Below are 27828 nucleotides of genomic sequence, written 5' to 3' on the forward strand. Positions count from 1 at the left end.
CCATCTCGCTTTCATGTATTTGGATCAAAACATTACATTACATTACATTTCATTTAGCTGACGCTTTTATCCAAAGTGACTTACAATAAGTGCATTACAACCGTGAGGGTACAAAACCCAGGACAACAAGAATCAAGAAAATACAATTTCTTCAAGAAAGCCAAACTACAAAGTGCTAAAAGAGTGAGTGAGAAGTGGACATATTCTCCTGATGTTGTGCAGCATGTATCTACATTACATACACACATTGAATATCTGACCAAAGAAAAAAATCGCAATACATTTGAATCCCTCCACTATCAACCTGGTATCACGGTTCACCCACGTCACATGACATTTACGTTCATGTAAGTTTCACACTTTCAAAATGTGTAACTTTCACGCCTGAACAGCCCAAAGCGTAGCTATTTCACGTTTCGCTGTAGTGGACCGGCGTGCCTATTTCACGCTTTGCCGTTATACTGGGTTGTCCATTATCTAGCCATTTCTCCTGTCCTTCTTTGGTCTTTGCAACCTTGTGTTGTCCTTTGTCCTTTTCCCATTGATGCACTCCAAGTCCACAACTTCCCACAGTCCGAATGAGTTGGTCTCAGCAATACAATAAAGATAGATTTGTATCTGTTATTGCAAAAAAATGCAAAAGTTTATCATGAAACTGAGTTCTCTGAAGATTAAAAACTTTAAATAGATAATATAAGCCATATGGTTCAGAGACAAATGGTGAGTCTGTTGCATGAAAATGTTGAGTGTTAATTTTTTACAACTTACTTGTCTAACACTTTATTTACTGCCATTGCACAATAATTTTGCACTGTAGAATTATTTTTCTTGTGCATCAACAATCTCCACAGAACCTTGAAGGTTTTAGTTTTTATGTTTACATTGTACATTCATGCAGGCTCATATTTCCTGTGTGTATAGATGTTAATTTTGAATTCTGTGTGATATTAATCCACTGGATGCCTTAATTTTTTTCCGGGATCAATAAACTATCTTTATCTGGCGGAAGAAAGAGCAGAGAAAAACTGGGAAGGAAGCGGGGGGGGGGGGGGGGGGGGGGAAGAATTACTTAGGAAGTATTGATATGAAGAAAAACTGCTCCATTGATTCCTTGAAATTAAATAAACAAACATAACAAAGGCCGTTTCTATCTATGCACGCACTAAAGACCAACTGACACACTCTGAGGCATCCCCGGAGCAGGGATTGGACGAGAAACAGAGAGAGAGTGCAAGTCTTTCCCACCCTTCCACAGCTGCTGTACTACCAGAGACTCTGTCGAGAGTGGGATATGAGCGCAGGGCGGCGATGATGACTGGCCACTTGGACTCTTAGACCACCTCATTTAGACTCAACACCTCTCGAGTCCACGTCTCTCAGCACATTTGCATTAACCACAGTCGACCTTGGATGGATTCTAGGCTCCTGATTGGATCGGGGATTCCGACACCGGACCCGACCGTCCGTGCACCCTGGAATATCAGCTCCATCAAACCGCATCGGCTCATGGAACTGTCTCCGGTCGCTACAACTGTAAGTACCCTCAACTCTCGTTTTGTTTTCTTTTCTTTTCTTTTCGGCTACCTGAAGGACTACCCCCTCGGTTGTGCCTGGAGAGCTTCTGTGCGCTGAAGCGATGCGTAACCGCAGCAGAATCTGATCCAGAGCAGCCAAACACCAACTCACCACAGCTGGAGAAACAGGCAAAGAAACGCACAAGTTTCTGATTTTATGTCTTAGTTTCTATCCCGCCGTCATTCATAACATGTGATAAATATCGTATAAGGTAGGTGTGTGTGTGAGCCAGAGATGTTAACTTTCTGGGAATGAATGAATCACACCATCCTCCCCTGCGCATCTACGCATCGTTCATTCACGGCAGGAGCTTTGCGCAAATGCCGTTATCTCTGCGGGTTCTTTAGCTTGTTCTCCAAAAGCTGCTGTGGGTGTAGTTATGTGTCACTACTGTAGTGAAAATGCGCGTTATTTTTTGTTGTTCCATCATCTGTGCGCGTCAAATTTAACCTACCATTCATATCGTTTTCTTACACTAGGGGTACTACTTATAATTATTTTAATTTGTGGAGAGTTTAGGGACATCATCTCCTGTCAGAAATAATCTTGTAATAATCCAAGAGGGCAAATTGTGACTTTCCTTTGTGCCTAAATAACCTCAGATGAGCAAAACAGTCCAATTTGTTTCCTAATCTTAGTTACAGGCTGCAGCTCAGTTCAGATATTTATTGCCCCTCCGGAGGAATTCCTGTTTGCAGAAAGGCAGCATAAAAACAAAACAACTGCCTTGTCTGCCAGAAGTGATTTAAATTGTCTGCTTATGATTTAAATTTATTTATTTTCTAATTTAATCATGCTACTTTCATCCATCTGCTGCCTCATTTACAAATGTTTACTTAAGCCCAAGATGTCTGTTACCATTTTGTATGGTTAATATTTTTGCTACCAAGTCTCTTGGATGAATCAGACTCCATCTCTCCCTGTCTCCCTCACTGTCTGAGAGTGGGATTACTTTACCCACAGCCCTCAGGGAAATCCTTTTACACAGATGTGTGGTGATGTATTCACCCCTGTACTGTATGTAGACTACAAAACATAAAAAAAAGAAGATACAATGTCTTAACCTTGCCCAGCGGGAGCCCAGACAGACCTTCAATAAGAACGATTTGAGAGAAAAAAAAACAGCTGTTTGAAAGCCATCCTGAGAAACACATTGGTGCGCTGCTGCTGTAAATGTAGTTCAACAAGTGTGAATGGTTCAGTTTGGATTCTGACTTTGAAGCTCGGACCTGCAGGCTCCTCTCACTGTAGCTTTTGTGGTCTGGTGTTCATGGTGGGAGTGCTGGGAAAGCTGATACTTGAGCGGTGCTTTAGGGCAGCTTTTGCAGAGACAGATGGGATCTTCTACTTCAGAATAAGTGTGGTTTTCATTTCAATAGTCTCTAGGTTTTCTGTGTTGCGCTCCGAATTTATCTAACCTGTAATCTCAATTACAAAAATATGGACCCAATGTACGAGTGCGTGGAAGTGTGTGTGCATTCACAAAAATGATGTGTCTGTGAGTGTTAATACGATCGTGTGTGTGCATAGAAGGATAGAGTGTGTGTCACAATGGGTGGCCCTTTGTGATCTTGTCGTGCTGTGCAGTTGATTAGAAAGTGTTAGCGAGTATCAAAAGTTTGCCACATGTTTCAAATAACCATTTCTGATAAGCTGATTAAGGACTTGCTTGTCAGTCGTGACAGATTCACTGAGCGGATAATCAGTTACTGCAGCATTCGTCAGTAGGGATGTCAAGACGGGCGATACTTGGGGATCAAAATTCGGAAACGTGGCTGTATTTGTGTGCAGTGAAACTGAATGTACCGACGAAATGGCAGTTAAAAACTTGTGGAATTAAAGTGCAGCTGCAGCAACAAGTCTGCTGCGACATGCATTAAAAAAACAACAACAAAGAAGTCGGGTATGAACTGAAACACAAATCCAGACAGTTACTGACAAATACTGGCAATGTGCCGTGCGTCTTAAGTTTAGGCACCACAAACCAGGTGGTTATGGTTAAGTAAGGATCATGGTTTGGATTACTTAAAAGAAATCCACATTGACTTTTGTTTTGTCAATGGACTTGAACACCGGTCTTCCAGGTGAAAGTCCTGGGTTTGTTTAATCCAAATACCCCCGAAATCCTCTTTGCAGAATTTGTCACGTGACTTTTTCGACCCGCCTTGTCATGGCCAGTGTTTTGTGAACTGCAGTTCTGAAGCCTCACGTTCGGAACTTTGGCCGTTCCCATCCTGCCATTTTGGAGCCAGAAGTGACCATATTTGGCCGAGCTGGGGAGGAACGAGGGCTGGAAACCTGACTGCACCAGAGGCCTTTCAATCAAACAGACCGCCCCTCCCTAAATATACCGTTATACCGCCTAACATCTAATTAAGGATGGAATTATTTTCAGATTGACCATCAGAAAACGAATGAGATGGGGGGACTTTAGTGAATGACACCATAGAAACTTGCGGAAAAAACTTACTGACTCTGTATTTCATGAGAGAATATAAATGGGAGTCTATGAACCCAACCCTTCGTGGTACTTGGTAATTTTGCAGTTTAACCTCAACATTAGGAGCAGCTTCCGTTCAGCTCTTTGGACTTGTGCATGGTACATTTTGACATAATTGTTATTCGCCATTGCTGGACTCTAAGTTGATACTAGGACAGTGTAAGAGTCCTTCTTGTTCCAATCACCACGTTTACCTGTGTGTAATGTCCTCGCTGGTACCTCAGCTGAAATGCTGAACAAGTTGGCTGAGTTTTAGAACATGCCGTTTCTTTTTTTAAATACTTGAAGGGTACATGCCACTGTTATTGTGATGTTTATATGTTTTCTTGGTATTCATTAAGCCAAAGCTGTTTATTTTTTTCATTCTTTTTGCACATTTTAGGCAGCTGTGCTTTGCAGTGCTGTAGAAATGCTCTGCCACAAGAAGAATTTCTTCTTTTTTTTTTTTTTTTTAGTAGTTGAACACTACATCCTTCTCTTGTGCCTGGAATGTTTTTCAACAACTAAAAAGTGTTGAGGTTGAAACACACTAATTTCATTAGTACATCTTTTTTTTTTTTACCATGGAATCAGAATTGGTATCAAGAATTGTGGATTTTTGGTGGGATTGTCATTTCTTTTCAGGACAACCCTATTCGTCAATGCTGCTGAATCTCTGAGCGACTGAACAAAATGGGACATTACCATCCAAATATTAGAATGGACAGCAGTTTGGTTGTCTCTATTAGCGTTCAGTAGACATACAGTTTGTGATTGAAGATTGAAATGAAGTCAGCCAAGAACTAAAAGAAGACTTGAGTTTTAATCATGCAAAGTAAAAGAAATAAAAACTTTGAGTCAGGGATAATACTAACAAAGCAGCTCAGTATCAGGTAATCAGGTAGCATGTAATACACCAGTCAGTCCACTAGAAGATACCGCGCCTAGACGTGAGAAGTACATGAATGTATGTGAAGGAGGTCATGTGATGAAGGTCATGTGATGGAGGTCGTGTGAAGTATAAAGAGTGATAAAGTCCAAGCAGGGAGGTCACGGGTGGTTAGAAGGAGCAAACCCGGGACTTTGGAGACCGGGGTTAGAGTCCGTGTGAAAGCGAAGTGGATTTCTTTTATATAACATAAATAAGCTCCTTACGTGACGTAACATATTTCACTTGCTGAACGAATGATAAGTTACTTACTTGATGTGCGTAATGTAATCGATGTAAAATTACTTCTTTTGACCCAATCCATGATCTTTTGGTTTATACTGTCTAGTTACTGGAAATTAATGGGCACCTTCCAACCAATCAGAATCCAGAATTTGTGGTACCCATGGTACAGTACAGAATCCTCTTCTCGTCTTTTTATACGCAGTGAAGTTCCTCATTTACTGTTACTGCTTAATCACGAGTCACACTGAGTCCACGGCTCTCTGAGGCAATATGATATCTGCGTGACTACAGACTACAGATAATACAGACTGGTCTCTAATGAAAATGTTGTAAATTAACTAATACACTGATTAAAATAATGCTGTCAGTGGAAATACTCTTTATTTAGAGGGAACCCCCCTCGGCTATGTTCATTAAATTAGTCATGGCTGGTTCAGAATTTAAAAAAAATTCAGAGTTATTATGTTACCCACAAATTCATCCGTGTGTGTGTGTGTGTGTGTGTGTGTGTGTGTGTGCGTGTGCGTGTGCGTGCATACGTGCGTGTGGCTTTATAAGATACAAACAAACAGTCTTGGCAATTACAGTGCATGTGTTCAAATACACATATGTGCATAGCCGTCTATGTTTACACGTATGTGTGTGTGTGTTTAATTCAAATTTAATTAGAACAAATGAGGATCTCTGGTCTTCTTTTCTTTTGCTCTGTCTCCAGAAATCTTCTCTATCTCTGATCTTCATTTTCCATCTCGCTCCATATTTTTGTCGTCGTCTGTTTTATAACACTGTGCTATTAGACAGCCACCAGACCATTTACATTTATATTACTTGCTCTCCACTGATGAGGGAAAAACCCCAGAACCGCTGGCACCCTGGCTTCAGTTCGTGCTCACAGACGTACAGCGTAGGAAGATGTTCCCATCTTTAAATCTCACAAAATAACATGGACTTCCGTGGCATGCTGCTCGCTGTGCCTCTCTGTCCTCCCGGCCATGTGATCGGCATTAATCTGGTGCTGAGCTGCTTGGACTGGCAGACAGGCGAAAACACAGGAAGCAGGAGGAAGGAAAAGAGTGAGCGAAAGGTTTTAGTGAACAGAGGAAGAGATGTGAAGAAGGGAATTAATACGGATTGTGAATGAACGGTGACAGTGGAAGCGAAGGAGACGAAGCAGGGAGAGAAGAAACAAGACTGGGGAGGAAATAAAGCAAAAGGGTGGGCGGGGGCCTTGAGTGCGATCCACCACATCACCGATGACGATGTCAGACTGGGTCTGAGTGTGTTTACATTCCACACACACACACACACACACACACACACACACACACACACACACACACACACACACGCTCCACATCTGCATACCAATTTGTCCCCTTTTTCAGTAATACACCCCCGTGCCCTTTTCACTCATTTGCTTACATAACCGCTCCATCGCTCCCACATTACGATCAAAACGTTTTCAATTTAGCAACGAGAGCTTGTGACTCTGCAGAAAAAATAGGACTATAGGATAAACATGCAGAAAACACACACACACACACACACACACACACATGCAGCACCCAAGATTAATGAAAGGAAATATGTGTTCCAGTTGAACGTCGGGGCAGCGGAGGAAGATTTAGCTCAGCTGAGGTAGTCCTGGTTCCTATGTGTGTGTGTGTGTGTGTGTGTGTGTGTGTGTGTGTGTGTGTGTGTGTGTGTGTGTGTGTGTGTGTGTGTGTGTGTGTTGTTGTGTGAGTGTGCATCTGCTCAAAAGAAACACAGGGGGAGACAAAAGAAAAGCATTCATGGGTGTGTAAGGATTTCTGATATAAATTCTGAAGTGAAGCTGTGTGCTTTCAGCAGCAGCTTCTCAGAAGAAATATGCTGCTGTCAAATGAAAACCTTTCACTGACTAGAAAACTCTGCTTTTATGGTTTCAAAAAAACACCCCAACCTTGATTTTATTTGAGCTCTGTTTCTATTTTAAATGGGAATGTGCAGCAGAGGAATTCAACTAAGTACATTTACTGAAGTCATTTTTATGCATAAATTTGATAAACTTGCAATTTTCTCCAATATTTCCTTTTTATGCGACTTTATACGTCCCCTCAGTTCAGTGTAATGTATTTAAATTTTGCTGATTACTGATTAGAAAGCCAAGAGGAGGTGCACATGTCAAGGGTTCTCTCAGACCACTTTAGTTACAATATGCTGAAAGGTTATTACCGAGTTTTTGCTCAGTGATGCAAAAGATAAAAAAAGAAGAAGAAAAGAAAACCTTCAGCTTTAAACAGCGTGCCAGTATTCAACTAAAGCAGGCCGGCCGGCCCGCCAGGGGGTCCAGCTCGGCCCACCGGATGACTTTGCTAAGTGTGAAAATTACAGAAAGACATAAATTGTATTTCTATGAGAATATGGAGGTTTATGAGTACAAACGTTTTGTTATTTTTTTTTTAATCGATCCAGTAATTGCTTCAAAAACAGAGTAAATGCGACGTCTGCTCCGGAGGAAGAAGCGCTCGGTGCCACAGGCAGCCGCGCTCGCTGCTCGCTTACAAAGCGAGGGAATCTGCAGAGGAGAGCCGGGGCAGATAAACAGTGGGCTGATGTCTGAGTTTTTGGTCTTTATGTTTCTAGTTTATTGTAGAAAGACCTTAAAACAGGGTTTATCATACAAAAAACTTCACCAATGATTTAAACAAAGAGAAATATTGTCGTTATGTATGCGTTATTATGCTATGATTTTACTGGTCTGGCCCACTTGAGATCAAAGTGGGCAGTACGTGGCCCCTTAACTAAAATGAGTTTGACACCCCTGAACTAAAGGAACAGAGTTCAGTGAATGTTGCGCCCTTGTTCGTAATATCCATTTTGGCATTGCGTCTTTTACTTATAATGACAAAAGAGTATAAATACATTTTCCCCCACTACATGATGATTTGACTCTGCCCATGATGAGCAATTTTGCTTAATCTTCTGTGTAAATGTGACTTTTCTAGCCCTGTCAATTACGGATACTGTAACCTTTGGTACCAGGAGCCTTTGTGGAGTTTCTTTGCTGGCCTTCAAACTACTGAAGCATAAAACATGGATGGATGCTTCCTCTCAGCTCTTCAAATAGGATGAGCTGCTTGGAGGGGATTCTTACTCTGTGTGGTAGAGGTCACTTAAAGTCACCTGAGAATATTTCAATGATGGTATGAGCCATACCACGAACATTTCAAAGCAGTTCTTATGTGTTTTCCCAATTACTTTACAGGAAATCCAATCAAATATCATGCAAATGTGTGTTTTTGCAGTGTGTAAAGTTCATTAAGTGTGCGCTTCAGACAAAGTGGATTTTCTCTCCTGGGACGGTTTTATCTTTTACTAGCAGAAACAATTAGGTGCAACATTTGAGTGAGCACTCACCAAGCAGCAGCCACATCTTGAGTCATTATGGCCTCGTAGTTTTATTGCCTTAAATGCATGTGCTCATTTTCCATTTGGTATGTAACAGCTATTTCTGCTCCTAACATTTAATTAACCTTGAATTATCCTGAGTATTATGATATATTTGTCCTTTTCTCCTTAAATTTTCCATGTTCGTTCTAATTTTGATTCTGGGTGAAATTTTCCTCTGCATTTTCCAAGGCCTGCGAATTTTTAAATGTCATTTAGTCTCTAAGCAGTACAAATTTCCTTTGCAGCAGTCATGAAATCAGCACTGTTTTTGAACTATGCACGGCCATCCGACCACGACTTATTATCATGATTCTCATGCCACAGATTAACGATGTTCCTTCCTGTTTTCCGGCTGCCAGTGTTCCATGGTCCCAAACTACCCGTTCCCAACCGTAGACGTCCCCGACCACGCTCACTACACCATCGGCGTCGTCATCCTTGCCGTGGGCATCACGGGAATCCTTGGAAACTTCCTGGTCATATACGCGTTCTGCAGGTATTTCCATTTTAAATCAATTGCCTTTCACATTTTCGTACATATCTGTGATGACGCTACGACGGTTATTTAAACGTCCGTGTGTGTGTGTTTGTGCAGGAGCCGCAGCTTACGGACACCATCCAACATTTTCATTATCAATCTGGCAGTCACAGACTTCCTCATGTGTCTCACCCAGGCACCTGTCTTCTTCATCACCAGCATGCACAAAAAGTGGATCTTTGGAAAGCGAGGTAACACGTGCTCAACGTGACACTTATAATATGTTACACTTGTATTAACCACCTCAGAGTATCTCACAGAAGAACAGCCTGAACACAGCCTCATGATATTCTATGCGCTCCTTTTACACGTGTATTCACATTTATGCATCCACATTGTTAACATTTATGCACACACACTTTAAATTACACAGGGACCCGTCTACCTATTGAGTGTTACATACAGCTCAATAAAGATTCTGTACAAAAACACACACACACACACACACACACACACACACACACACACACACACACACACACACACACACACACACACACACACACGCCTGCCATCCTCTATCATGTCTTTCTGCCACGGTTGGAAAAACCAGCACCATAGGCTTACTCTGCGGTATTTAAATTCCATAGATCATGAAGACCGAGCACGAATGGGTGTTGATGGCGTGTTTTACATGAGTGTATTCAGAGGTTTACTGCAGCTCTACAGTACATCAGCATGCAACCTATTGGGAACGGAGAAAAGAGGCTCCACACTCCACTGATCAAACAGTGATAGTCGGAGCGCTGTGTTTTCCTTCAGGAGTTGTCCTGACCTTGATGAAGACAGCCAATCGCTGTCAGATCTGGAGCTCAAGTCTCATGGTAGTTACTGCGAGAAGATTCTCGCTTTTTTTTTTTAAACTTTTTTTTAATCTAACTCTCCCCAACCAACTATCCTTTTCAAAAGACAGAGAGATGCAGATAATAACAAGAGGTAAAAAAAAACAAAGCAGGTAGATGGAAAGCATAAAAACCCAAAGAGCTTCGCCGTTTATTTGTGTTTATCCATCCATTTTCTGCCAGAATACCAAGAAGCCTAAATTCCCTCTGCGCTGTTCAGTAATGGGGCTCTTGAATAACAGTGTGCCTCTGGAGGTTGAAATGTGAGGAGGTAAACTGGATGATCTGTCAGTGTCCATTGAATACTTCTTGTAGCAGGGACATTCTTTTTCCCCAAAGGACAAACTGGAGTGACTTCGGTGGTCCTCTGCTTTCTTCTCTAGTGACACCAAATGGACATTTCTCTTTTACACTGACACTTTTGAAACACTTAAATCCAGTGAAAATGACAATTAATGACAATCAGCTTTAGGAAGTTCAGGCGACATATCAACACTCAAACAATAGAAGAGGAAAAAGAACTGAAAGAGAAGCATGGAATATGTATATGTTTGTTTCATGCATTCATTTTAATAATATAACGGTTTCCTCGACACGCCACAAAAATGTTTTCACCTGCTGCAACCTTTAGTCTCTTTAGTGTGGAAGTCTGATGTTTAAATCACATGCTTTATGTACATCCTGATTTATTAGTCTTTTAGATTTATATGTTGTTCCCATTTAACATGGTTACAGTTTGTTTTTACAGATGTAGCAACTTTTACTCCTCAGTCAACACTTCTCTTCAATATTTAACTATTTCTGGTGTTTCCACTAAGGTTTTTCTTTTCGGACACGAATTGAATTTTCACAAATGATGTAAATATTGATTAGTGCTTCCTAAATTATTTTCTCCTGGTAACTCTGCAGGACCTCAATAAACAATCTTCCCATTTCTGGGAGGTTTTTGTAAATGCTGCATATCTTGACTTGACAATGCTCTGAACTCCGAAAGACAAAATGCCCGAGGACTTTCCAATATTGTCCTTCTCCAGAGACCATCGGCTGTTCCTCGGGAGCCCGTCTGGACTTTATTAGCTTCAGTAATGTAAAAACGAGTGTCAAACACGCGATGCTGATAACGCGGTATTTGTTTGAGTTTCTTGCGCTTGGATGTGATGACTTGGCGCTGTGATTACGCAATGAGTGACAGGTCGATGGTAATCACACAGAGCCTGCAGCGATAGCCCTGATAAAGGGATGACTGAGTGCTGGTATTACACTCAGCAGAGAGACTGACTCTAATGAGTCTTACATGTTAGAAGTCATGCCAGTACTTGTGTTTATCGCCGTGCACAGGACGTCAGCGTGCGATAGCTTTGTTACTATATGTTCAGTATACATTAAATATTTAAACAATACTGTATTGTCTTTGTAGATTCCACACTCTCGATCCTCTACAGTTCCCTTCTGACAATCCCGACTCCTCCTTCACCTCGGGCTGCTCGTGTTTGTGTGGCTCAAAACACGGTCACGGTCAGGCTCCAGATCAAGCTCCCAAGTCCATTAAACTTTTATTACATATTGTCTGAACCAAAGCATTAATTCCTCCATGTTGGCTCAGTTGGAGGACAAGTTAATCCTCCAAAGAATGAAGGGGAACTGGAGCACACTGATCAAGACACTGACTCCCGCCCTTGGACTCATGATCCAATAGATTTTGAAGTCCTGTCCAACCAATTATCCAATGGCATTTGTACACCTGGCAGGTTGAAAATATTTATTTGCCTGAACCGTGTTTCCAGAAGAATGAATCAACCTAGACAGGACACACAAATTTAAAGTAAGACTGCAGGTGTGAAAATGTGTGTTAGATGTGTGTTGCTCGGTTAGATAGCTCGTTAAGAAATCACAATACTAATTTGTCAAAGAAACGAATGCTAATGTGGCATGCAACAAGTGTACACGTCCAAACCAATTAAACTGAACTGTGAAGCAGATGTGTAACAGATGTTCTCAAGTTAATTTGACTACAGCAAAAATAATGCAATAGATCGGTCACAGCAAAACAGCCCATATCGATCCAAAACCATGAGTTTTAAAAGTGAACAGTGACAGCACAGCTTTTGTGGAAGAGCTGAGGGAGGCACTGCCAGAAAGATGTGAGGTCAGGAGCATCACGGACAAGCCTATTCATCCTTCCTATCCGCTGCGTCTTTCTCCCTCACCTCACCTCTCCTCCCCAGGTTGCGAGATGTACGCCTTCTGCGGAGCGCTGTTCGGGATCTGCAGTATGATGACACTGATGGTGATTGCGGTGGACCGCTACGTGGTGATCACCAGGCCTCTGGCCTCCCTTGGGGCGATGTCTCGCAAGAAAGCTCTCAGCATTCTGGCTGCTGCCTGGGTCTATTCGATGGGCTGGAGCCTGCCCCCCTTCTTTGGTTGGAGTGAGTACAGCTGCATTCAGAGATGTGAAAAGCGAGTATTTATTTATCAGTGTGATTCCTCAGAGGGATGTAGCTTGTTGAGCTCTGTCTTAGTGCTTCTCTCTCTCTCTCACTGTTTTACTCGTGTCAGCACGTCACATTCCCGATGAAAGGTGTCTGTGCTGCGTCAGATAGATCTGGCTTTGCCTTTTGTCGACATGAAAATACATTTAATATAAAACCAGATATCAGAAGGCAGCTCACCTCCTGCTGACAACGTCTCGCTATTCGACGGGCTCCTGCTTTTCCTTTCACTGTATGAGCTCCCAAATGGGATCGTATACATTGCCATCTGTTCGGTAAGTTTTCTGCTCCTTCCACCATCACAACAAATAATTAAAACTGTGAACCCAACTGCTAAAACTCAGGGAGCGCAACTCTTCACTTACGGTACAAGATGCCCGACCAGACAGGACTTCAATTACGGGAGGACCAATGAGCACAATACAAAAGATACTCACGCAGGCCGTCAAGTAGGTTGTGATAATCAAGGAAAAGTACAAGTAACTACATTAAATAATCTTATTCAACCAGTTTAAAATATCTCTAAAATGTCAGTAGACTACAAACAGACTAATATATAATAAATACAGTGCAAACGGTATGTGGATGCATTGCTCACATTTTGTTACCATCATTTTCAAAGCGATTATTGTGATTTTTCGCAAACAATATTTTGCTGTTGTCAAGTAGTTTGTTTAATTGTGCGCAATCAATTATAGAGCCGAGTTGAGTAGATATCCTGTGGATTTCTATTTGCACATCTTACATCAAAGAGGTCTGTCTTCTACTTCAATCACCACCACCATGTCAGAAGGTCGGCCATATTGTCATAATCATACAGAACTCCTGGTACACACGTGTTTTTTTAAACTCATAAAACCCCTGTTGAATTTCCGTCACCCTCTGTTGCAGGAGCTGTTTTCCGCTAAAAAATGTTTTGTTTTGAGCCCCCAGCAGCACAACAAACTTAACACAACATCCAATAAAAGCGACTTAATGCTTCCTTCCGTGTCTGTGTTTTTTAAAGCCTGCTGCGAAATGATATTTGGCAATCGTTACGTGCCTGTGTGTGTGTGGTTAGCGGTGTTCTGATGCGTAGGTGAAGACACTAGTGTGTCTTTTTGTGTTTTCTTTGAGGACTTTGAGTGAAATCAAGAATGCAGTTCCTTATAGAAAAAAGCCTGCGGCGCGCATACCAAACACTACGAGAGACGGCTCCAGCTACTTCCTCTGATGGATTTTGCATTTGGGTCGCTTGGTCCCAAGGCACTATATTAAAGCTTGAACGTGACAGGTGCTGTTAAATATAGGAGAATACCGCATACATTTGTATAGTGCAGTTTAATTTATGAGGAGTGCATGCGACGCAGATCTGCGATGGCAGAGTCGGTCAGTCGGTCTGACAGAACACCTTCTCAGCAACTATTTCATTCAAGGCCCTAAAATCTGATACAGACATTCGTAGTCCCCGAAGGAGAATATGTTCATGTGTCGCCATGAAGCGGTCAGTAATTTAACATTCAGCACTTCATGACAGAATACAAATGAAAGAAGTCCAAAGAGTCTTGGTCCGAGGTCAGCTGTACTTTGACTAATGCGAACAGCTAGGACATGCTAATATTAACGTGGATTGGAAGGAGCAAAGTTTTCTCTCTCTCTCTCTCCCTCGCTGTCTTCGCATTTCATCAAAGCAATAATAAATATCAATAAAAGCGAGTGAGAGCGCTTCAGCGAGCATCCACTAAACGGAGTGCGACGTAACACTTCGGGGTAATAGTGACCCGTCAATGAACGTCCGGCTTGTTTTTTGTTTTTCCACTGAGAGGCTCAGATTCTTATTATAATTGTCTGACCACATTGTGAAAAAGATCCCTCACCCAAAACAGAGTTATTTTTTTACACAATAACTTTAGTTCACGATAATTCAGTCTGTGTGTCAGCAGTTCTCTCCACTCCTCGAGCATTTTTCTTCAGGCCAAAGTGCTTTGTTATAGGATTAACTCTCTTCTTTGAATGGCAGTACTCATCCCAGTCAAAATGGTCCCTGTCAATCTGATGGCTTGCAAAGCAAAGTGTATGGACAGAAGCGTAGGCATTCAATTGGAGCACAATGAGGCGTAACTTCAATGTGTGACCTCTCCAACAAAAGTAGACTACGAAAGCTGCACGATGTGCTGTGCAATATTTTGTTGGCACAATTCGGAAATGAACAAACATGAACTATTGTCTGTTTTTCTTTTTTCTTTTTAGCTCTAGCCAAAGGTAACAGTAATTCAATTTTCTTAAGAAAGCGGCGCTTTTTCTTGCTGTTGGCCATATGAAGCAATGCAGAGATGAAATGGCGCTCAGGAGGTGTAGTGCTCTTACATATATTTGTGTAATCAGCCAACCAAAATCTAAGTCCAAATTTTTGGTTTCACTGTGTGTGTGTGTGTGTGTGTGTGTGTGTGTGTGTGTGTGTGTGTGTGTGTGTGTGTGTGTGTGTGTGTGTGTGTGTGTGTGTGTGTGCGTGCGTGTGTGTGTTCGTGTTTCTTGGCTACGTGCAGTGACTCCTGACAAGCCATCAGAGAGACTGTGAAGATTCATGGTGTGGCAAGCGATCACTTAAGAGGCTTTGTTCTCCCACAGGTGCCTACGTGCCCCAGGGTCTGATGACATCTTGTTCGTGGGACTACATGACGTTCACCCCTTCTGTCCGCTCCTATACCATGCTGCTCTTCACCTTCGTCTTCTTCATCCCTCTCTCTATCATCATCTACTGCTACTGCTGCATCTTCAGAGCCATAAGACACACAACACGGTTGGTACATGCGCAGACGCGCGCACACACACACACAGTTTATCATTCTCCTACGTTCCTCCTCGTTCATCTAACGCACCCCAACATGCACTGACGAAGACATAAATGTCAGAGGTGAGTGCGTGATGATGTCTTGTTGATCAACGATGTGTCTGGGTCCTTCTATCGATTTCCACTAACGTCTCACTCAACCTGGACAGTAACGCTGCCCGCTCAGGAAACCCCAACAACGTAGGTGACGGGGGAAGATGTGTGTGCACGCACATATAACACACTGTATATCTAAGTTAATTAACCTGGCAGTAAAAAAAAAAAAAAATGAACAGAAAATAATTCAGGCCTTCCAGAAAAAAAAAAAACAGACTCAAGTCAAAGTGCAAATTACGTTCACAAAAAAAACAACTAAAAGGGCAACTTTCATACCTGTGGTGTCTGTACGTGACAGAGCGATAACAAAGATCAACTGTGAGGGGACCAGAGACTCCACTAAGAGGTTCCATAAAATGAAGAGTGAGTGGAAGATGGCCAAAATCGCACTCATCGTCATACTGCTGTTCGTCATCTCCTGGGCCCCTTACTCCTGTGCAGCTCTCACTGCATTTGCTGGGTAAGAGTGTGTTTGTGTGTGTGTGTGTCTTTGTGCACTTTGTCGACAACAGCTGAAGAGACATGTTTCACAGTCTGGTGATGTCTAAAACTCTCCGTAAGGACTGAAACGTGGTGAAGCACTATATTTTGGGTGGGTTTGATTCATAATAAATAGCAGAGAGTTTAGGATTGGAGATGTCATTAAAGCTGCCTCAGTCTTTAATGGATTACCAAGAAAATTTGTAACAAGCTCCAAGTTTATCTTTATTCTGGCTTGAACTGCAACGTCTGGTTGTTGTGAATAATTAATCTTACACTTAACAGCATTTTCCTACTGTAGGATTGGTTGGCAGTGGTTTTGTGAGATTTATACATAAAGAGTGAGTTAACCTAGTTCACAAAAAAACAAATCTCTAGTAGTGTCAAAGCATGTAAATACACATAGTTATATTTGCCCAGAGTTTGAGTTATCCTGCCTAGGAAAGAAAAGCTTGTTTGTGTTTTCCGCAGCATTAGAAAAAAATTCAAAAGGAACAAGGTTGGTTCTCAGGTAGGTTGGTGAATTGGTTCATGTGGCTCATATGTGTTTGGCTTTACAAGCCCAATAAAGCTGTTAGAAGGAGCCACCATCTTTTAGGTCACATTGATATTTGTCACTTGGGAGGCTGCACCTTATTTTCTTTTTTTTAAGATTTTGATACCCAATTTAATCTACTTTTTTTTAATCTTTCCAATCTAGATGGGCGGTGTGATGAAACATTTTTCTGTGGTTTAAAAAAGTCATGTTTATAACTACTTTACACAGACTTTAAAGTGGCTATAATCTTACATTTACACAAACAATGGATCACATTACTAATTGTACGTGAAATGGGTCACTCATAGTTACAAATGGACAGAGAATGATCACCTGACTCCACAGTTCTGCCTTTCAGGAAGCTTTAAAATGACTTTTAACTGAACTTCGCTAACTCGCACCACTCTTCACACTCCACAGCAGCAGGCATGTGTTTTTAGTGGAAAAGACGTCAAAACACACTGCACATTACCTGCTCGACACCAAACTGTAGACATACAAAATAAGAGAGTGAGCAGTGAATGTGAAGTCACCTAATGGCCAAAACCTCTGCTCCAGAGAAATGATAATATCACTGTGTAAATACTAAAAAAAAATATTAAAAGTAAAATGTCAGTGTTGTTTCCACGGATTATGGCCAAAAAACAAAAACAAACAAAAAAAAAAATTCTGGAGGTAAATTCTCCACAGACTATGTGATAGTTTTCAATGAAATGTGTTGATGATCAGTCAAAATGTATAATGCTGTGAACACAATAGTTGTAATTTGATTCATATCCATTATAATAGTGTATGGAGATACCCAGGTATACATGTAACGTCACATCACTTAAGATCACCAAAGAAAGTGTGTTTTTTAGGATGCAGCAACCCTTGTATGTTCCAAACCTTGATGCATTTTCTTTTGAAACAGTGTGATTGCTACACTTCCACTATAAAGTCATCACCGAAGATGTTTTTCATTTAGTTTAAGTACTTATTTCATTGGATCTTTACACAAGAACATGAATCGTACATTGAATGCAGGTGTGATTGCGTGTCTCTACACTATTCTAGTGAATGCGACCGCTGATAACCTTGTCACACAAATGTGTCTCATTTCCTTCTTTCATTTTTCTTCTTGCCACCATCTGTGTCTCACCCGTCTCTTTTAGGTACGCTCACGTGTTGACACCCTATATGAACTCTGTTCCCGCTGTGATCGCCAAAGCGTCTGCGATCCACAACCCCATCATATATGCCATAACACATCCTAAATACAGGTAGGACTCAAGTGTTGACTTCCATTTACAGGAGCTTAAGATCATGTTCTTTGTCACTGTTGCAGTACAATGATGCCAAAGCGGCTGTTATACAAGGTGTCACTGGTTTGAAAGCCAAGTGTGAAGGTGATAGCCAAAACAAATAAAGAAACAACTTTTCCAAAAGCGGATTTTTCTTTTTAGCACCTCGGTAAAGTTTCTCATGCTGTACCTTTGCTTTACCCGCAGGCTCTGACACGCTTCGACTAAATTATGCTGCTTCCATGGCAATGTCAGTTATCTCTCCAAGTAAATATTGAATTTCATTTCAATCTGACAGCGGTCAAATTTGCTATTGCTCCTCTTCAACTTGTGGGTGGAAAGGGCAGTGAGTTCTGGGTTGCCAGGTTTGTCTGTGTCCAGCAGTAATCAATAGACAGGGTGTGATCACTCAGTCTATATTCAGTTCATGTCCTTTTCAGTTTGTGGTCACTTATTGTGGACCGATAGTCTGCCATTCAATATAATATTAAATAGAACTGATGAATATTTAGTTTTGAGTTCAGAAGTTGCTCAATAGTTCATTTATTCAAGATAAATATTCACAGCTGCAATATTGTTTTCTGGAAAAAGTAAGTAGACTCTTGGCATTAGAGGCTAGTATTGCCCGCTTGATCAGAAATAAGTTCTAAAAGTGGACATAGCTTACCACTGAGTGACGCTAGCAGTTTATTCCAAAAAGGCTCTGGCTCCATAGACTTCCATTCAACTTCTCTGTCTGTCGTTACTGACCACCACTGGCTGCTCCATATACAGAGGCAACATAGATCGTTTCCTGTTTTAATGTCTTGGCAACTCAGAGCTGTAATGTCGGAGCTGGGGTCACCAGCTTTAATGTGTTTATAGAGAGTGTGTGCTCTTTTTTTTTTTATCCTAATTAAATGGTCATTGGCCTAAATCAGCTCGGCATCCAGGGATGTCAGGCAGCACCACACTTCACTATCATGTAATGAAACTGATTTGATTATGGATCTGAATGTGTTTCTCTCTCTCTCTCTCTCTCTCAGGTCAGCACTCAGCAGGTACATCCCCTACCTCGGGGCGTTGCTGTGTGTCACTGGCAGAGACCGCTTCAGCAGCAGCAGCTTCCAGTCCACCCGTCGGTCAACCCTCACCAGCCAGTCAGAGTCCAAAGGCCAAAGCAGGCCCCACACCTCCTCCCTGTCCGAGAGCGATTCAGTGAGTGTACCTCATATCTAATATGGTATGTCTCTGTCTTACACGTCATTCGACAAAAGCTTTGAATTATTGAGTTGTTGATATTAGCCCCGTGTGTCCGTGATTTCGTCTGTGCGTCGTCTCAGGCCCGCCTCTCGGACACGGAGGAGGACTGCTCGTCCCGACCACCTGTTAGTCGTCAGTTGTCCAGTGATGTCAAACAAATGCGGCATATCAGCCAGAGGTCAAAGGTGAGAGGTCACAACATGGGAGAGTTTGAGAGGACGGCTTCCCTCAAGCCCGCTGACCCGGTCGTATGTCACCTTTCACAAATCAATGTGAGTATGAAAGTCTGACTTCTGCAAATATAATGTTACTTTTATACTATACACACAAGAATATGTTCAATACACGATTTTGCAGTTTAAAAGTCATAGATCTCTTAACTCTATTACTTTAAGTGTCTGGTGTTTTCACACGGAGATGAAGGGTGCGACGGAGCTTAGTTTAACATTTCCCACAGTAGTTTTAGGATGTTTTTGATGGCAGGTTTTCCTTTTGTTTCGTCAGTACATCAAAGCTGATCTAAATCCTCTCCTCTTGAATTTGAGAAGTGAGGTCATGTTGTTTTGGAGTCTTGTTCAAGTCAATAGACATCATGTTTAGGATTGGTATTTCGTTGCATGTAACTCTACGAGGTCACGTTGGTTGGGGCCCTCCTCTCAAAATCCAGGCTACTTGCGGTTATGAACGGGACTCCTTGTGTAATTCAATGAGGTCATATTGCTGTGGGCCCCAGTAAGTATTGCTGATTGTCCTGTATGGTCTGACTTTGTGATTGTGTCTTTGATGACTATTTGTTGAAATTAAGGTTTCAGAGAGCAAAAGTAGCTCACAGACTTTTACATGACTTCCTAAAGGTGACATTTGTAAACTACTATTACTGGTATACATTACCATACACATGAAAGGAACTAGTGTTAGACACCTGGGGGAGGGATTGGAGCATCAGTTATAACCATAACAAATGCCATCCCAATTTACATGTGTGGAATGTGATTGCAGCAGCTATAAAAGTCACTCTGATCATTCTGATAGTAAAACATATAAAAATGGTTGGATCCATGGAAAAGTATCAATATTTATTGCTGTCAGCCACCCTGTACTTTCCTATAGTACCACTAGTAAGACAAATTGTACATATGAAATTGTATACAATGGTTGAAATTGTATGGAGCATGTTGAGTGTGTGTATAGACTGTTTCATAGATGGTCTGGCAACTTTAGTAAAGTCAGAAAAACATACACCATCTATCGATGGATGGATGACAATTTCTCAGGAAACTCTTGGGATTTGCATGGAACTCAAACTACATCATGAATAACTGTCATACATAATCAGATTTAAGGGCCATGCAAATTACGTAGGTTTCCCAGGAGAAACAACAGAACAGGAGGGTGCTGGGAGACTGCCCTGAAATACAGGAGATAACCTACAAAAAAATGGGATTTGGCAGGTGTACCTTTGTGACAAGCCCAACATTAAACTTGTCTGTTGTCTTAAACGAGCTGATCATGTAACGTCAAGGAGGAGTTATTAACTCATTCCTCACTACTTCATGATTATCTGACAACTACTTCACCTGAAGTAAACGACATCATACAAAACCAACAAGTTGATACTGAGTTTATACAAATACTTCCTCTAGAAAAAAAAAACCTCCAAAGACCCCAAAAAAGAGTAACTAATGATTAAATAATCAATGAGTGTTTACTAGTTTATGCCACTTAGTGTCTTGTTCAGAGTTAATCAGGAACGATTTATAGACTAATCATTACCTAATGATTCTTCTATACAGTCTCTTCCAGTCTGTTCTCTAGTAACACGTCATTATCTCCTTTATTCTGACTTATTCTGGAGCTTCTCTCCCTTGTTTATTTAAAAATTGTCCGGTTGTCTCCGATGCATTAATATAAATAGATTAATGCTGTGAGGCCAAAGGAAAGTGTCAGGGCATTCTGGGACATCCACTATATGGAGCATTTCCATCTCCCTCTAATCATCTTAGTTCGCAGAAAAAACTCAAGTAACCCACTTGTATGTGCATTTGCAAACACACACATCCAGGCATACTGCCATGCAGTTCAGGTTCATTGAGGACTCCATTACAGCAGGTCCAAACACTAATCCAGTAATCTGGGATTTTCAGACTTAATCCACCGCTTGCATGATGCGACTCCATGTTTCAACGTACTGCACTTGTTGGCAGACGAAGACGGCTGATTCTTTCGGAGCCTTTGACTTCCATCTGCTTCCATTTCTGGACAGCAGATGATGTTTAAAACACTGGACCATTGCTATTTAAAGATGGCGCCAAAGCGCACTTTCTCCTTCTGTTCGGAAAAGACCATTTGGCCATCTTGCTGTGGCCGCCATGAACAAACTGCGCTGTGAACCTTCGAAGGAAGTCACACACTGAGCAAGACAGTCGGAAGTTGACCTACTCTTGGTTCCCAATCTATGTCAAAATCCCTAACTTTTACGGATTAATAAAATGCCCTTGTGCTAAGCAGGCAAGAAACAGCAATATTTCTGACACATGTCCCTCTGGTGCGCCGATATTGAAAGAAAATTAAAAACATGTCTAAATACTGGTTGCAGAAGCAATAATGATAATTAGCTCCCAACCCAATAAACTAAATTTGAAGTTTCTATTAGTTACCACCAATGCTACAAAACGTACACATTGACAATAACTAGCTAAGTAACATTATAGCCGTATACATGGAAAATGAGTAGATTTTTATAAAAAGCAAATAAAATTTAAACATGCCTAAAAAAAAATGATCAAATCCCCTGACCTTCCCTGTCTGAAAAAGGGTTGTTAAAATGTCCTGATATTCCATAAAATTCCCTGAGCTATGGGAACCCTGCCTACAGGTAGTATTGCACAACATAATCTGAGGCACATTGAAAAACAACTCCATTGATGACAACTTGGACAATTACTAAACAGCCTCATGACAATGGAAGGAAAGCAGTGAGGGAGATCAAACAGAAATACGGGGAGAAAGTGGAATCACAATTCCAACAGTGTGATCCTAGAAGTATGTGGCAAGGATTAAGATCAATGATGGATTATAAAATAACTCCTTCCTCCGTAGTGATGAGTGATGAGTCTCTTGTGGACGAGCTCAACACTATATATTCATGTATTGAGGCCAGCGTAAGCCGACAAGTGATCGCATTCAGACGGGGAAAAGCGGCTGTGGAGAAAGAGCACTGACTCTCCAAGCACAATGTCAAGAGGGAAGTTTAAGCGAGATAACAGCAGGAAGTCGTCAGGACCAGATGTTATCACAGGGCTGACCAGCTGGCACCGGTGTTTAACAGTGGTGTCCAACTCGTTCCTGGCCCGGTCTTTCATACCGACGTGTTTCAAGAAGTCCAGCATCATTCTCGAACCAAACGAACCGAGACCAGCCGCCTTTTCTTCACGAAGCACTCACATCTGTGGTGATGGAGTGATTCGAGAGGCTGCTGAAGGACTACATCAGCGCTTCCCCGTCCAGCGCGCTAGACCGCCAGCAGTCCAGCTATCGACCCAACAGATCAGGGATCCGCACTGCCCTATCCCGCCAGGACAACAGGAAGGAGAATTATCTGAGATGGCCGTTCACTGATTATATTTCAGCTTCCGACACCGTAATCCCCTCCAAACTCATTAGTACACTCCGGTATCTGGGACTAAACACCTACCTGTGCGTCCCTGGCTTTCTTACCAGCGGTAGTACAAGAAAGTACAGGTGGCTGACAGCAAGTGCCTTCCAGGGATCCAACACTGAGATTAAAAGGTGTAAAACTGTCTTCGTCTGTCACGCGCATTGATTTCATTGACCCTCTCTTGTTATTCATTTTTGAGGGCCAGGTCAACCACAGGTATTCTTGCAGCGTGCTAGTTCCATGACGGGTTGTCTCCTTGGTATTTTCTGTAACGCACTGGGCTGTACTGAGAGTAGGCATATGACATGAGCGTGAGTTTGTGACATCACAAACTTACAGGATTGCAAACGGCACAGTTGCTGAATATATATATAAAGATCTCTTGAGCATAACTAACACGAAATGACTGTGTTTATTACTGTTCAGACTCCGACAGAGCCTGAGGACATCTCCATGTCGGACATCAGTCCGCACCCAACCAGCCGCCTGCCTGCTACTGTAAGAATTCACCTGTCATCCATCTTTCTCCTTGTGCAGGAGATGAGGCATGTTATTTTTTTTATATCAACAAAATCAGCAAATACCAGAAAAAGTGATGCCAACAAATTTATTCTATAAATAAATACTGTAAAAATACGTCTGAATTACCCAGCCCGTTCTCATTGAACTGCCCGGGTGCCTTAGGTTCAGGACCACATTATGGTTTGGCTAATAAATACGTTACTTAATTAACTAACGTTACGTATGTCACGTAGCTTCTTTTATTTACGTTATGTTTGATAAATATGTTACGTTTGATAAATCAGTGCTGATTTTTGCTCTTACATGGATACAAACTCTGCTCTCCTCCAACCTCCTGAGTCTTGATGCTAAGTTTCCTTCTTTGACACGAGTGGTCACGTTTTAGTGTGTGTCTCTGTTGTTGCGGTGTAGTCCAGACATTTACTGTCATGATTTTCCAAAACCAGTACCGCATTAAAAAATAATGAGCATTTTTATATGATAAAAGGTTCTAGTTATTGGATAACATCATTGTATTTGATTAAATCTAATTATCTTGGTTGGTATGTAGTTATAACAAGACCATGATGCAGTCAGGATGTTTGTATGTATTAAGGCTTTGGGTGTTTTTGTACTCTATCATGCCTCCGAGCATAATTATAGTTTGTGTATTTAATGTCAGAACAGATCAATGACGGAATGATTAAAATTTTTTAAAAATTTTAAAAAAAAATTAAAAAAAAATTAAAAACTGTCAACACATCACTCGCTTTTATGAAATGAGTAGGTTTGCTGTTGAATCAATAGCTGTTTCTTGTTTTTATGAGTGGAATTTGTGTAATAAGGGAAAGTTTCATGCTGCAAGCAGTTTGAATGATATGTTATCATGAAAACAAACCTGATGTCATTAGACGAAGAAACTGAAAGCCAGTTGCAGCCACATCCGATCCTACATGCACTAAAGCAAATGGTATGTTTAGATTATGAATGATTATATCATCCTCAAGTCATGGTCACGTGATCACACTAAACAACGTGTTTTAGGTGAATCATCATTCATCAGGTTCATCACATCATTTCAGAACAAACAACAACAGAAGACATGGAATTGCCAGTCACTGTAAAATGTCCCTCAATGCCATTTTTTCCTTTTTAAATTACTTTTTAAATATTTTATGAACAGGAGAGTTCTGCTGAAAGGAATCAAAAGCTACTTCGGGGTTGGCTACACAGACAATAAGAAACCTTTTTCACAGCAGATGTTTTGACTCATCAAAGCAGGTAAAGCTCAGGTGTAATTTCTGACATTAATGATGGCTGTGTTACATTTAGGTGAGATAGGTGCAGTGAAATTGGTACATATTGGCTTGATGGAGATAATTCGTGGCTTACTTAATGGAACTGAGCCATCATTAATGTCCTTTTCCAGCTATGACGAGTCAAAATGTTTGCTGTGTGAAGGTCAATTGTCAGCAGGATTCATTTTTTACTTTGATTTCCATTTGATTTGCCAAGGTGTTTTTACTCATTTGTGTTTTAGGGCTATTTAAAGGGGCATGACACCCACTTTACAACACTGGTCAAAGATTCTTTGAAAATAGCTCTGAATTCTTGACAGTTTTGCTGACCAAGCTGTTTCAAGAGTAAGTGTGAAATGGTTTGCATATCTTTGTACTCCTTTTTTTCCCCTCCTGCCCATTCCAGCTAATCCAATCAACCGTGCTTTCCATACAGTCCGGTTTCATTCATTTCCTGCTGCACTGACGATATTAATCAAAATCAACGGGTTGGAAACTACTACTTGTCATCCTCCGCTCATGCTTTCACACCCAAACCCAGTGATTGTGTTAAATGGTTTGGATGCCCTGTGCTGTCAAAATGAAAGTGTGAAGGGATTGGTTTGATCACATCTACTGTTCCACAGTGATACAAAGAATATTGTATTAAGAATCACGAGTTTGAATAAGATGCCCTTGTTAAAAAAAAAAAAAAAAAAAAATTCCCAATTACAAAAAAGCTATTACTTGTTATACAAATAACATCTCATTATAAGAGAAATTTAAAAAAAAAATCATCTTAAATATGCTCATCCACAGTACTTTGCCCCGTCTAGTGCAGAGCTATTGATCTCAAGAGGTAAACCGAGTTATACAGCACCACCCCATCAAGTGCTCTGACTTTGATTAGCCATGACTGTTTTATATCTTGTGCTGGCAAGTTGGGTAGAAGACATCTGTACGGCTGCTCAAATCGAAACAGCTGATAAAACTTCATTCCCTCACATTTTAACCTCCACCTCTACTTTTCTCTTTCACACATCCAACCACCTACTCACAATGAAAATATCTCAGTCACAGAATCTGAACACCTTTCTCACTCTCTGCCTACACAGCTGGATAACGCGGCGACGGAGTCAGGGCCAAGGACCGTCTACAAGACCTCATCATCCATCATTGTCACCTCCATATCCAGCCCGTCGATACTCAATAGTCCCCCGGGTTACCACGGCAGCCTCAAAATGGCCAAAACGTACAGCCCGGTTGCCAACGAGCCCCTCGACATAGCCAGGCTGGAGACGACAGCGTTACCATGAACAGCTGGACAAAAGTGAAAAACTGTGTTACAACGTGTATGTGTGCTTTGGTATTTCCCTTCATGGGACTTTTCTGTACCAGCATGCTATTTGCTACTTACGGTAACTCAAAGGTATCGCATCGTGTTTTTTTTTCCTGCATGCAGTGCAAAAGTGAGCGCGCACGCCCAGTAAAATTTAAGTACGTGTATGTGTTTGCAGACATATATATCTGTTTTACCTTTTCTGACATATCATGGTGGCTGGAGATGGATTACCTCAGAGCAGGAAGCAACAAATTAGCCTTAAGAATACAATGCGAAGGGTTGATTTTTTTTTTTTTTTTATTGGTTCTTGTTTGTTCTTGTTCGTGTCGTATTATTTGACATGAAGAAACCAAAAAATGTTTTGCCATAAATGACAATGCATTTTCTGATTATTTGAAGTTTCAAAGAAAAATCTTCTTTATCTTGCTGTACATAAGCTGAATGGTCGCTGTTAAAGATTAGTTGTTTCCTTTTATAGTGTGATAACAATATTGATTCTGACTATGACTGGAAATTTCAAAAATGTTTTGCACAGTGTTTATGAGCCATATTTTTGATGCTACACAGTATTTGTTAATACCTACTTTGCTAAATATGTAGACAGAAACGCAGTGGGTCCAGATGTCAGATCTGATTAGGGGAAATGAAAGCTGTGTTTCCCAATCTCCGGCACTGATTAATTTAAAATCCGTTCTTTTGTTTTTCTTTTTTCTACTATACGTGAGGATTTCAGATAAACACCGATATAAAAGATGGACTACCCAGTATTTCTTCACATTAACACTAAATCAGATGACACCTGATTATGTGTAAAAACTGGTAACACTACCAACCCCACTGAGAATCAACACCTTACTTTACAACTACATGAAGATCTATGCCACTTTAAGCTTGTTGTGAGCAGCTCCTGGTGCAAAGTTTAGCACAAGCTAACTGTACCTACACAATGTTCGTTGAAAAATATCATGCGTGGAAATCTACTTAAAGATCAGACTGATAAAAAGGTCGATGGAACTATTTATGTAAAATTGCAACAACAACAAAAAAAAAAGAATAAGTCAGGCTCTGAATGTGGTGGTCCTTCACAGAACGACCTCTACAAATGAATGATTTTAAGGTCAAATGCACCTGCAGGAAACCCGCTGTATGCTGGCTGCTCATTCCAGCCCTTTTGCCCTTTCGTGGTCACAGAAAATTCCCTACGGCTTTAATATGACGCGTTTACTTCTAAACTGGGCGACCAGGCGCACAAACACACACATGTGACAGGACAGAAGAGGATGCAGTCAGTTTGCTGCCCCTTTGGCTGTTATTGATTTTTCCATTTCTGGTGACATCAAGTACCACAGATCGGACTCATTAGGTGACAAATGTGTCATAATATCACAATACATCAGCTGACAACACAAGGGAGCGTCGGCGCTGACGAACCTCTTCATGCCACCTCTTGGGTTGATTTCGAGATTTACGGTACATGACTTGTTTTTATGAACGTGTGGTTTCAGGATTGTCGTCACATACTTCATGATCACCTTGGCATCAGATTTTTAAACTCTTTTCCTCCACGTCTGTACATTGCAGTTCCCTTTGAGATTCCTTAATATTGCTGCGTCTTTGACTATGATTGTAATAACTGTTTTCTTCACACCTCAAAATAAAATCTGACACCTGTTGTCATTTTTGTTAGATGATAAATAATTAAACTAAAGATTCAAATCTTTATTAACAAGGCAACAAAGGTTGATACATTCTAATTGTTGCTCATTTGTCTCGCAGTTTCCATCAATGAATTTATAAAATGACATATTAAGAATAGTATGACCAAATTTTGGGCTGTGACAAAACAAAAAAATCCTTTGCTTTAATGAAGTGATGGTTTTATGAAATAATAGTTTTGTGTTGAGTTTGTTTTCTTTGTCCAAAATGTTTTGTGTTGTTTTTATTTATTTTTCTAAATAAAAATGTTGGTAAATCCTGCGTGCCTCTATATGCTTTTGGCTTTGTGATGTCCAACTAACCTTGTATTAAGCAAGGACAAATTCACAACTA

The 27828-nt window shown here is 41.0% G+C and overlaps 1 protein-coding gene across 1 annotated transcript; it reads left to right on the forward strand.

The window, feature by feature from the left end:
* The first annotated feature begins 1262 nt into the window (after positions 1-1262).
* LOC138204799 (melanopsin-A-like) lies at positions 1263-27756 on the forward strand. The gene is made up of 11 exons (XM_069160307.1): positions 1263-1533; positions 9020-9156; positions 9256-9389; positions 12266-12469; positions 15140-15311; positions 15757-15918; positions 17631-17738; positions 18785-18956; positions 19082-19273; positions 23086-23157; positions 25553-27756. The coding sequence occupies exons 1-11, from the start codon at positions 1411-1413 to the stop codon at positions 25751-25753; spliced, it is 1677 nt and encodes a 558-aa protein (XP_069016408.1). The 5' UTR covers positions 1263-1410; the 3' UTR covers positions 25754-27756.
* The last annotated feature ends 72 nt before the right edge of the window (positions 27757-27828 follow it).

Source organism: Embiotoca jacksoni, unplaced genomic scaffold, assembly GCF_022577435.1.
Source record: "Embiotoca jacksoni isolate LCO1_2020_lvr unplaced genomic scaffold, fEmbJac1.0.p SCAF_26, whole genome shotgun sequence".
Classification (NCBI taxonomy): Eukaryota; Metazoa; Chordata; class Actinopteri; family Embiotocidae; genus Embiotoca; species Embiotoca jacksoni.

Bases quoted from the DNA above. Each gene is read 5' to 3' on its own strand.
- LOC138204799 (XM_069160307.1), top strand. From the start codon at position 1,411: ATGGATTCTAGGCTCCTGATTGGATCGGGGATTCCGACACCGGACCCG. The intron at 12,470-15,139 runs GTGAGTACAGCT...GTTCTCCCACAG, and splicing joins GCCCCCCTTCTTTGGTTGGA to GTGCCTACGTGCCCCAGGGT. The intron at 17,739-18,784 runs GTAGGACTCAAG...TCTCTCTCTCAG, and splicing joins ATAACACATCCTAAATACAG to GTCAGCACTCAGCAGGTACA.